General features: G+C 44.8%; 1 protein-coding gene across 1 annotated transcript; it reads right to left on the reverse strand.

Annotated features, from left to right (window-relative positions):
• Positions 1–10304: 10304 nt before the first annotated feature.
• Positions 10305–11625, reverse strand: LOC123055881 (uncharacterized). Its single transcript, XM_044479703.1, has 3 exons — positions 11551–11625; positions 11109–11258; positions 10305–10889 (listed from the first exon to the last, which is right to left on the reverse strand). Exons 1-3 carry the CDS (start codon positions 11623–11625, stop codon positions 10305–10307), a joined length of 810 nt encoding a protein of 269 aa, XP_044335638.1.
• Positions 11626–12162: the final 537 nt, after the last annotated feature.

Raw genomic sequence — 12162 nt, forward strand, 5'->3', positions numbered from 1 at the left:
GAGAGACCATGTCAACTCCGTAGAACTTTTCTCTTAGTTTTCACTCCAGCTTTGAAGTAGTCGGCACACGAATGGCCCATCCATTGCATCAGGCCCGAACAAATACATCGTCGTACATGTCGATGCCAGCATGCTGGCGTATAAGTAGGGCTAGGCTAAGATCACGGCTGATGAGCTATCCGTTGGATAGCTACATTTCTGTCTGGAATCCCTTTCAGAACGCATATGAAAATCCACAGAACACGTAGCCTGACAGACGCACAACCACCAGACTGCATGCATGCGTACCACGCCAGTATTAAGCAAACCAATAGCGTGTACAGATAGACACCATCACAAAGCTCACGCCTGAAGAGTCGTACCCTAGCATTTTTCAATGGCTGGCGCATGAACACATGTGGCTCAAAACCGGGCGAGTCACTGTCGTAGGAAGAAACAAACAAATGACGGGACAAAAGGCTTGCACGGCACATGCAGATCCTGCGTGGCAAGTGCATATTCCTCCCCCCTGCTAGCTTAGCTGGCTAGGCCATCCGGCTACTGTACGTTAGCAAGTAGCAGCTGTTAATATAAAGCTTAATTAGGCGCTGTGCAGCACGGGGCATTTTCGTTAGGCGATTGATCGCCGCTAGGGTCCAAAAGGGCATCCCAGGTCGCAAGCTTGACAATGTGCCCTTGGATCAGCGAGCGCAGACAACAGCTAAACTGCACAGATGACCTTTTCTCGGTACGACGACGCTTCCGAACTGGCATCCTGATTAACTTGGCAGGGATTTAAGAACTCAGAAATAGGAAAACCGTAGAAATTATGGTGTTGTTTAGTACTTTAGTTTTCAGTAGGGACAAAACAAGGGTTTTTTTAATATTAAAATTGACTTTTCTATGTCACCTAGAAAACACAGGAATTGTTGACATAACAAGAAGAAAAAGATAAACAGCCCATTCCTCCATTTTTTTAAATATGGAATAGCCCATTCCACGGTAATACTGAAGAATCCTGTAAGCTAGTCACATGTTCAGATGGCAAATTATGAATTTTTCCTATCGGAATTCAATCAACCAAGATTGCCACGTTTTTTTTTTCATTTGTTCCAAATGGGACCATTGATATCTCAAAGAGGTTGGAGTGAGTCTTGGGAGCGAATTCTCATCATGATTATAGTATGCATAGATCTATCTGTTATCCAGATGTCCTATGATGTACTGAAGATCTCGTTTGCAAGGACCTTTTCCTATGCAAGTCTTCATATGTCCTCATGGAGGATGTGGGTAACAGAACTATTTTTCGTTCAAGATATAATTAACCAATCAAGTTAAGATAGTTAAAATCATGTAAAATTATTATTTCGATGTTTGATCAGGACACTAATGCTTAACAATGTACACTTGAAACCAATTTAGGCATACAAAAGTGCAGGAAAATGGCTATGTACCTTGCAAAAGTCATCCAAGCAAAAGGCATGGCAATACCAAAGAGGTTATAGCTCTTTCCAAAGAAGAAAAGAATACGGTGCCAAAAGCTGTCGACGTATAATATGAGATATCGTGAAAAGTTCTAACAGCTACATCCTTTCCGCGGGTTCATGTATAGCTTATATCATAATTGCTAAGCACAAATGTGCCTATGTTTTATTCAAGATCAAAGAGAGAAATCATACCGCAAATGCTTATAAAGCTGTTCCTATTAGTCTCTAACCACTAATGCTTACATGGCTCATAGCCACCTGCACTATAATTTCGTAGCCGTAGGTAGACCTTGAGAAAACAAGTAAATCTGGCCAATTTATGATAGTCGCCTCAACAAAGCAAATGTATGAAGTACTAGTCTTGAGTAAGGAGAGTGATATTAAAACGATCCCTCTAGTAGTGGTAGAAATCTGAGACCCCCCTACTTATAGTCCTTGGCTAGCTTGTTATCTTGGAGTATCAGAAGTACAGAACACTTACCATGACTATGACAATAACCAGTCCCCCTCTGTCAACAGGATCTCCACACAGGACTCCTCTCTGAAGGAAGAATACATGAGTGATATTGGTTCGGCTCACATCTCATCCGACGATGTGCTCGACGAGGACATGAGCCGAAACAATACCAGCATGTCGTCTTCTTCTTTCTCCGTCTTCCGTCGTCCCGGCCTAGGTTCCTAGGCAGCAGCTTGCTCAGAGGATGCTGATGGCTAAGCTACCATAGCTTGGCCTCAAAACAGTGTCTTCTTTGCTGATGGCTAAGCTACCATAGCCTGGCCTTTTAATGGAGGTGTGTGTTGGTGGAGTGAGCCACGTATGAGAAACTTTAGCAGCCTACCCTCCCCACCGGAACTTCTATTTCGGCGTAGAGAATTGCCACTTGCTCCAGGATATGCTAACCTAATCGTCCATGGACCAATGGTACGGTTGGCTCACTGACCTTGCGATCCAGCTCTCCGGTTTTGTTCTGTTCTTCAGTTATATCTATTCCATTGGGTTACAATTGAGGTAGTCGTCCTGTCTACGTAGGTTCGCCGGCCTTTACAGCTCTATACAACACGCAAAATAAAGTGGCGATCTGGCACTAATTTTAAAGGACCTAGCTCTGTAGCCACAGCGTGTTGAACAATTTAGTAGATGCGCAAGTTGAGACCGTTATCTAGGCTTATCGTCAGTACTCTTATGTATCATAGGACTCTAGATTCCGGGAATAACATGATACTCACTCGATGCTGTCGCCCTTTTAGACGATCTTTTGGCAGAAAATTGCCCCATATGATCATTCTTTTAGGCCGCGCCAACTGCTAGCGATTCGGTAAGTGGCAGGCCACTTCGCAAGAGATCCACAGTATCAAGTTGAACAAGTTGACAAGTTTCATTGGTTGATTTCACACTCAGTTTTCGTACCTTGGCAACAACTCCCGTCGCTATTTCATGTCCCTTGTGCGAAGCCAAGTTTTCATTTTTCTTTAAATTATATAAAACTATGAAGTCAAGTTTCTTTCGTATGTTGTCACGTATAGTACATACGTTCTCACTTCAGATAGGTATTCATATGTCCTATACACATACCAATTTATAGACATTCAGAAACACTCCTAGATGGCAAGTTCACATGGTTTCCTCTATGCACAGCCAGCAAATTCAGCTGCAAGTTGATACAGTATGTAGTAGAAATCATTCCGTACGAATCACAAGTTGATCGCAGAAATACTACTGATGACAATATCACATGGTTTCTTCTTCACAAGGGAGGGCTCTGTCTTTAGATGTTCCTTCAAGTTTTGTTAGGGTTTGTGTCCTGCTCAGGAAGACGAGACTACGACGGCTTTCTGAAAATGGAATAAGGTTCTCCCCGCCTAGTCCCCATTCCGGTGGACCGGTGGTGCATCTAACATCGTCGGTGGGTGTGTGGTGGTGTGTCTCCGGTGGATCTGTCATTGGTGGATTTGCTCGGATATTGTCGTAGTTCGTCTACGTTCGTGTGTCTTTAGGTTGGATCCTTCCGATCTATGCTACTCTTCAATTACGGCGGTTGCTGATCTGGTGCGCTGGTCCTATGGGGCCTTAGCACGACGACTTTTCGACTGTCTACTACAACAAGGTTTGCCCGGCTCCAGCGAGGGAGGGACGATGACGGCGGCGCGCCTTTGGCTCGGTTCAGTGATTGTAGTCGTCGCTAGGTGGTCAACGGATCTGGATGTAATTTTTATTATTATTTCTAATGTCTGTTGTACTACCATGATTGAAAATGAATAGATCGAAAGTTTTTTGAAAAACAAGTTGATTCATTAAAAAGGACACTGTCAGCGCGAGATGCGCACCAGTCACCGAATCCCTTCCACTCCAACCGGAGACCAATCCGCTCGCAGATCGGTCGGCATCGGGGGCCCAAGCGTGCTCCATCTTCGCTTGCACCCAAATGCTAGGCTGTATATATACTGAAGCTACCACTAAGTGTAGATTATGGGAGGGAGGGAGTGCGTAGCAGCTAACTAATCTACAGATTAGTTAGTCATACGGCACAGCGGCTGCGGTTGTTTGGGCCAATGGCGAAGCAAGGTCGTCGTTTAGGCAAATTGTTAAGGTCGCCCGACGAATTGGGCGTACTATCTTGGTTGCCGATCTGGTCGCCATAGTACTTATTATAGTAGTGCTGTACCACTGTCACAGCGTTTCACAAGGATGGAATCAAAATTGGGTCACAGCCTTTTAATGGAGCGTCTAGGGTGGAGTGGTTTCGGTGGAGTGAGCCACGTATGGGAAACTTTAGAAGCCCACCCTTTTCACCGGAACTCCTATTCCGACGTAGATAATTGCACTGATGCTGCCTGATATCACATATTCACATTAGATACATACATACAGATAATATATAAAGGGCGTCCGTACGAGTGCCGCACGACAAATGCGCCCGCGAAATCAGCTCGCTCCCACTTTGACTATGAGTTTGTAGTAGTAGTACCTTTGATTATTATTATTTTTTGCGAGAAATACTTTTTTTTTGCGAGTGAGTAGTACCTTTGATTAGACGTGGAGGTTCACGAGACCGATGGAGCTGAGCCCGTCCTTCTTCATCATCGCAGACTAAAAGAAATGGGGACACCGTCGGCGCGAGACGCGCTGCAGTCACCGGATCTGTCCGCACCAACCATATGTGATTGGTTAGCGGGTAGAAAAATTTGCACGCACGCATACGGCACAGTGAACGGCTGCTGCTGTCTGGGCCGACGGCGCATCGGAAAAGGGTCGCCCTATCAAGAAATCGTTGCTTGCCGCATTTTGTTATTGTTGAGGTCGCCCGGCGAATTGTGCCTGTTCGTGATCTGGTCGCATTTTGTTATATACTAGTAGTACTGTACTATAATGTCCCTGCTCTTCGAGTAAATAGCATAAAACTACTAGTTTACAGGCTTTGGTTTCAAAAAACTACCACTTTTTAATTTTTCTCAAAAAGCTACCGAACGCGCGGTCCGCTGTTTCAAAAAACACAAACACGCGGTGACTAGCGATTTAACCCGTTTCCTGATGGACCGGGCCCATCTGTCAGCCCACGTGGCCACGCGCGCTGACGGCGCGGCCGTTAACGGCCGTTAGCCGACCCGGGTCCGGTCCGAACCAAAGTGGGCGGTCGGCCACACACTCTCTCACTCCCCCTCCTCTCCCCCGCGGTGACCTAGGTGGGCGATGGCGGCGGCGAGCTATTGAGGCAAGGCGGCACCGGCCAGGAGGGCGGTGGACACTCAGAGGTGGACAAATGGCTAGGCAGCTCGAGCTTCCCGGCGCAGCGGTCGCAGCAGCCATCACCGCCCGCAGCTCATGTGGATCCGGCGAGCTCAGATCCGGAAGTCCGCGCGGCTAGGGCAGTGGCGAAGCGCATCCACACTGATCCAGCAGGCGGCCACCATTGGGCGTCGTCCTTTGGTGGAGTGAGGTAGGCACTGGTCAATGTTTCTGGGTCCTTTAGTTAAAATTTCCGTGTGCTTTAGTTCAAATTAGAACTAGGGTTAGTAATTGTTTGTTCTTGGCATGCTACTGTAGAAGAAAGTGCATTTGGTTAGTTCATTTGGTCAGTGCATAGATGTTCTTGATATCTGAAGAAAGTTCAGTAATGTTCAGTGACTTAAAAAATAATTGTTTGTCAATTTAATCCTACAGCTTAGATGATGAGATTTGGGACTTGAGGCTACATTTTCAAGGAATAGATAATATGAAGAAAAAGTATTCAGTTTCCTCAGATATCAGTTATCTGACCATATTAGCATTGGTTGAGTTGGAGGGCTATGGCATGGATGCATTTCTGACTTATGTAAAGGAAGAGGGAAAGGGGCTGGAGGGTGTGGAGGCCCTGGATAGTGAGGAGGCATTAGAGGAAATGCTTGACTTATTTGTTGATAAGAAGGTACTGAACATCAGTGTCAGAAAAGCTACTGATCCAAGCCCAGCTGATGAGGAACAGATCCCCATTGATCATGTTGGTGAACCTGTTGTTTACAGAGTTTCACAAGAAGGTGTTCTGTACCCTGCCTTTAATGCTAGCTTGCCATCTTTAACCCCTGATGAGCCCTACATGAACACACAGCAAAGCAACAATTTGAACAAGGGGAAAACAGTTGTGGAAGAAGAAGATGTAGAAGAAGAAGCAGATGAAGAAGAAGAAGATGTACCAGAGGAAGAAGATGTACCAGAGGAAGAAGATGTAGTTGAAGATGACAAATCATCTTCAGATTTTGAGTTCTTTAGGGGTGATTACAGAGGGCAGAAAATTTCTTACAAAGCTTGGTGTAGGGGTGAAGATGAGGCTGGCACTGATACTGCAGAGCACTATTGTGCAACTAACTCAGAACCTTCTGAGTTTTGGGAGGAAGAACCAATAGTTTCTGAAGATGAAGAAGTAGTGGATCCTGCTGCTGTAACTACAAAAGCAGCCAAAAATCTTAAGCCAGTTAGAAAACCTGGCCCAACTAGCAAGTCTCACAGTGAGCCTGAGCACAACAAGTTTGAAGATTATGTCCCTGAAGCTGATGAGTACTGTTTTCCAGGTGATTTTGGCATAAGTGATGAAGAGGATGCACCAAGGCTGCCATCTGGAAGAAAGAGTAGGAAGAAGCAGAAGAAGGAGAGGAGATGGTATGATCCAAAAAGGCCTGATGCATATGAGCAGTTTTCAATGCATTTGTGCTTTGAAAATGTAGTTGAGTTCAGAGAAGCACTTAGAAATTTTCATGTGAGGACTCTTAGGAATTTTGAGTATCACAGAAATGAACCAACTAGGGTTATTGCTTGGTGCTCTGAGAGAAAACATGGTTGTGAGTTTTACATAGTTGCCTCCAAGATAGCTCATGAGGCAACTTTCAGTATCAAGAAGATGAACCTGGATCACACTTGTGGAGCAAGTGGAGAGAACACAAAGGTGACAGTCAATTGGGTTGCTAAGGTTTGTGAGGATACAGTCAGATCCAACCCTGGAGCTGGTGTTGACACAATTATGTCATACACAAAGAAGAAGTTTGGTGTGCATGTGCCTAAAAGCTTGGCATATAGGGCAAGGAAGCAAGCAGTTGAGGTTGTGCAAGGAGATCACAAACTCCGGTATCACAGAATAAGGGACTACCTGCAGTGTGTGCTAGATACTAACCCTGGCAGTAGGTGCATAGTAACAACACATGAGGACCCACTTAACCCAACTCCTACCCCAAGGTTTCACTATATGTTTTACTGCTTGTTTGCATGCAAGGAGGGTTTTCTGAATGGATGCAGGCCATTTATAGGTAAGTATTCAGAAATTTATATGATTTGTAAACATTGATGTACTTAGGCACTCATGTTATCATGTTAGCAGGTCTGGATGGTTGCTTCATCAAGCTAAGCACTGGTCAGCAGATGTTGGCAGCTACAGGGAGGGATGGCAACAATAACATCTTCCCAATAGCTTTTGGTGTTGTTGATAAGGAAGAGACAGACAGTTGGACATGGTTTCTCACACAGTTGAGAACAGTCATTGGAACTGGCAATAAGTTTGGCAAATACACAATTATGTCTGACATGCAGAAGGTATTTTTCTGAACCTAGTGTTTACATTTGCCATGAGTAAAATGTTATTCAGTAGTAACACTTAAGATTACACTACATTGAACATGGATTGTTGAATGCAATAGATGATGTATTCCCTGACTCTCCACAAAGGTTTTGTCTTAGACATATTTATGCCAATTTTCAATCTGCTGGTTTCAGAGGAGAGGAACTTAAGAAACATTTAGATCAGGTTGCCTATTCCTTTACCAAACATGGACATGATTTAGGCATGGAGAATTTGAAAAAAGAAAGTTTAGAAGCTTGGCAGTGGTTGTCACAGATACCAGAGCATACATGGGCTAGGTATAAAATGGACACTGTGTGCAAAACAGACCTGTTAGTAAACAACCTTAGTGAGGTTTTCAATAGAATGATATTGGATGTTAGGAAGAAACCAATCAGGACTATGTTAGAGGGCATAAGAACAAAGCTGATGATTAAGTTTCAGAAGATCAGAGAGAAGACAGAGACATGCAGATGGGAAATCACACCTACTTATTCAGAGATTTTAGAAGAGGGGAAGAAGTGGGCTAAATATTGTGAAGCATACATGGCAGGGCCAGGAATATGGCAGGTCACTAGTAGCTCTGAAAACACATATTGTGTTAATTTGAACAATGAGACCTGTGACTGTAGGAGGTGGGACATGACAGCTGTCCCCTGTAGTCATGCCATTGCTGCAATGCAGAAAGTGAAGATACACCCTGAAGACTATGTTTCTGCTTTCTTCAAGAAACCCATGTATTGTGAAACATATAAGCACATAATATTCCCTGTGCCAGGTCCTGACCATTGGCCTCATACACCTGGTGATGATATTTCTCCCCCTGTTTTTAGAGAAAAGAAAGGTAAAAAACAAACTGCCCGGAGGAAAGGCCTGTTTGAGGTGCCAGCTAAAAAGGATACTTCTAGGATTGGTACAGTGACATGCAGCAACTGCAAGAAGCAAGGGCACAGGATCAACAATTGTGGTGTCCCTTTGAAACCTAAGTTCGAGATGAGGCTGAACAAGCACCAGGTATGTCCATTCATTCCATTGTTACATTCATTGCATTGTTACATTCATTGCATTGTTACATTCATTGCATTTGTAGGAAAATAGTTCTAACTAATATTGTTGTGTAGGAAAATAGAGCAAACTACTCTGAGGCTGGTTCTTCAATGGCTGCAACTGCACAAAGGCCACCAAGGGTACCTGCTGCCTCTGCACCTGCACCAACTCCTCCTCCAATAACAAGTGTGTCAACACAGACAGCTTCTAGGTCAAGGAAAAGGGCAGCTCTAGCTACAACAGCAGTACCACCACCTCTCAAGAAGAGCAGGCCCAACACCTCTTCTTCAACACTAGTACCACCTCCCAAGAAGAAGAACACAACTATTTCTGGCAATGGATCAAGGTCTTCTCCAGCAAAGAACACAAGGTCATCAAGGTCTTCTCCAGCAAAGAACACCAGGTCAGCTACTGCCAATAGAGCTGGCAATGGATCTTTCATTGCTCCTAGACAATCTGCTACAAGTGCTGTGCAGGATGGGTCAAAGAGGGTCAGGAAGCCATCTGGGAGGCTGAAAGATTACTTTTATGCAAGTGGTAACTAGCTGAAGTGGTTGAACTACTCTGTATGCAAGTGCACTGTTTGATTTGGTTTGTCATAACACTGCCTCACTAAGTACTTGATGCTGCACTGTTTGATTTGGTTTGTAATATGGTACTTTATGTGGATTCTGCACTTGTCTGCAACTTCAATTCATCTGCAACTTTTATCTATATGTGGATTCAACACTTGATAAATTGATGGTGCTGCTGACCAAGTGCATTATAAGATACTGAGATATACATAACTGACCAAATGCATACATTTATTTAGAAACATCCAAATGTTACATAGATAGAAAGATAGTCCCATAGATTACATCCAAATCTCACAAATACTACCAAAACTATCTCTCAAATTGACTTACAGATAGCTAGAAAGATAGATTACATCCAAATCTCACGAATATCAGTCATAGCGCTCAAAGAAACGGACCCACTTGGCCCTAGTTGCTGGATGAGGAGCCATGACTGCCCTCATCCTTGCCCACCTAATTATCTCCATGAATGACCTTCCCCTGCCGCCAGTGAAAACCAGCTCTAGTTCTTCATCATTGCACTTCTCCAGTACCTTGTCGGAGAGTCGGCGGTTGAACTCCTCTTGCTGCTCATCCTGGGCCGCCTCTAGTGCCCTCTGCCTGCGCCTCCTCCTCCTCCTCTGTGCTGCTGCTGCTGTCCTAACCTCCACAGCCTCCCCCTCTTCCTCTGTGACATCTCCCATGTCAGGATCCATCTGTGGTTTTCTTTTGGGTGGCGGCTGGTGGAGTAACTGGGAAAGGGTGGGGGTGGGGAGGGGTTTATATTGACAGATGGATGGGGTTGGGTTTAGCAGGCCTAGGGTTGCATTTGGTCAAAGACTAGTGGGCCAATAAGCCCAAATACCCACAGAAATAATATTAGTAGGCTAACAAATAACATATAAAAGATATAAGATCAAGTTGAACACTTAATAGCATATATTCTACATTTCCACAACTTAGTAGCATAAGAGATCCATTTCCACTACTTAATAGGTGATCCATTACAACTTAACAACATAGGAAATAAGGTTCTTGCACTAGGTTAAACTTCACATTCCCCCAAAATGTACACCCATAATCACTTGCAGTCATGCCAGGCCACATCCTTATATAAAGGCCTTTGGATGTACTTACTTCACCAAGATCAAGCTTCAAGACTCAAGGATGGCCTTGATTTGCTCTAACTTCTCCTTGCTGCCATACCCTTCTTTCAGCAGCTCAGCAACAACAAGCTCAAGCTTTGCCTTCTCCTTCTTAAGAACATCTCTGTCAACTTCAACAGCCTTCATAGCCTTCCCGGTGTTCTTGATGATATCAGCTTGGCTCTGCAAAATGCACCTATGCTCTTTTGCAAGTTTGAGCTTTTCCATCTGCACCTCCAACATAGCTTTCTCCTCTAGCTCCTTCTTCTTCTTCTCAAGTTCTTCCTCCTCCACTTGTTTCTGGTACACCTTCTTGTCCACCCTACCATCCTGCCAATCAAACATCTTGGATACATCATCAACAAGCTTGGTGTACTCAATGCAAAGCTTGTCATTTTCAGTCCTAAGCTTGGCCAACTCCCTTTCATGTTCACTCTTAAGCCTGGCCAACTCCTTCTCAAACTTCTCCTTGTCATGTACCCTTCCAAAGTTCTGCTCATGGAACATCTCCCATAGTTTGCACAAACATCTCTGAAGAACAGTTGGCCAAGGCCCATCAACCCACTCTACAACACCACAATTCACACCATTTTCCTGCATTTGTAAATGTGATAAGACTATGGCCCCACTCTACAACCTACTTGATAAACTGGAGATTTTCTAACTATGAATAACATAAATGAGATATGATAAGTTATTACAATGCCATGATTAAGTTACCAAAGTGACAAAAATACATATGTGACTGTCATATCAAACAAAATGCTGCATCATATCAAACATCCATAACAGAAAACTTAATGGGCATCTAACCTGGACTGGGCAGCCATAGAAACGCCTTCCTGTTACAGGCCCTTCAAAAGCAACACGCTTAATAGGCCTCAGTTGATGCAGAATGCACTTGGGATGAGCAAGCTCAAGTTGGCCACAGAAAAGGGGCTCCACAGTGGTGTCTGGTTCCTCCTGCAACCATAATAACCAACAAACACTGGTTTCAATCTCCACTCAATACCAGAATCAACAAGCACTGTTCTTTAAACTTGATCACTAAAAAATCTCCAAATCAGCATGAACCCTAACACTGTACAGAGATGAACCCTAGGTTACCTCAATCCTACAATCAAACCCCACCCTCACTAATCAAGAACAGTATCACACACACAACAACAACACTACACTCAGCAACATCCATGGCTAGAGCCTAGGGCTACTAGCACCTAACCCTAACCCTAACCCTAGGTGGCAAAGAACTTACCATAAGTCCCATGTCCATGCTGACAACCTCGCACTCCTCCTCCGAGCTGGTTTCCTCGTCGTTCCAGGAAGGCATTGCGGCAAGGAGGTCGACCGCCACCGGCCTCGAAGACGGCGAGCGGCGGCGAGCTCGTACTGGAGCAGGGGAGTGAGAGCAGGGGAGTGAGCGAGCGAGCACGAGAGAGTGTGCGAGCGGGTGGGTGCGCCCGACCGACCGAGCGGTTATTTACCCCAATTCCGACCGGGCCGGTCGGCTAACGGCCGTTAACGGCCGCGCCGTGAGCGCGCGTGGCCACGTGGGCTGACAGATGGGCCCGGTCCGTCAGAAAACGGGTTAAATCGCTAGTCACCGCGGGTTTGGGTTTTTTGAAACAGCGGACCGCGCGTTCGGTAGCTTTCTGAGAAAAATTAAAAAGTGATAGTTTTTTGAAACCAAAGCCTGTAAACTAGTAGTTTTATGCTATTTACTCTGCTCTTCACTGGGATGGAATTAACAAATGGGCCACGAGTCAGCCCGCATGGGCATGGCGCATGCATTTTTGGATTCTGGGTTGCTTCGGTGATTGGAGTCTAATGATATTTTTAGACTAACACGGAGGGAAAGGAGTTTGAT

This window comes from Triticum aestivum, chromosome 2D, assembly GCF_018294505.1.
Source record: "Triticum aestivum cultivar Chinese Spring chromosome 2D, IWGSC CS RefSeq v2.1, whole genome shotgun sequence".
NCBI classification, from domain to species: Eukaryota; Viridiplantae; Streptophyta; class Magnoliopsida; order Poales; family Poaceae; genus Triticum; species Triticum aestivum.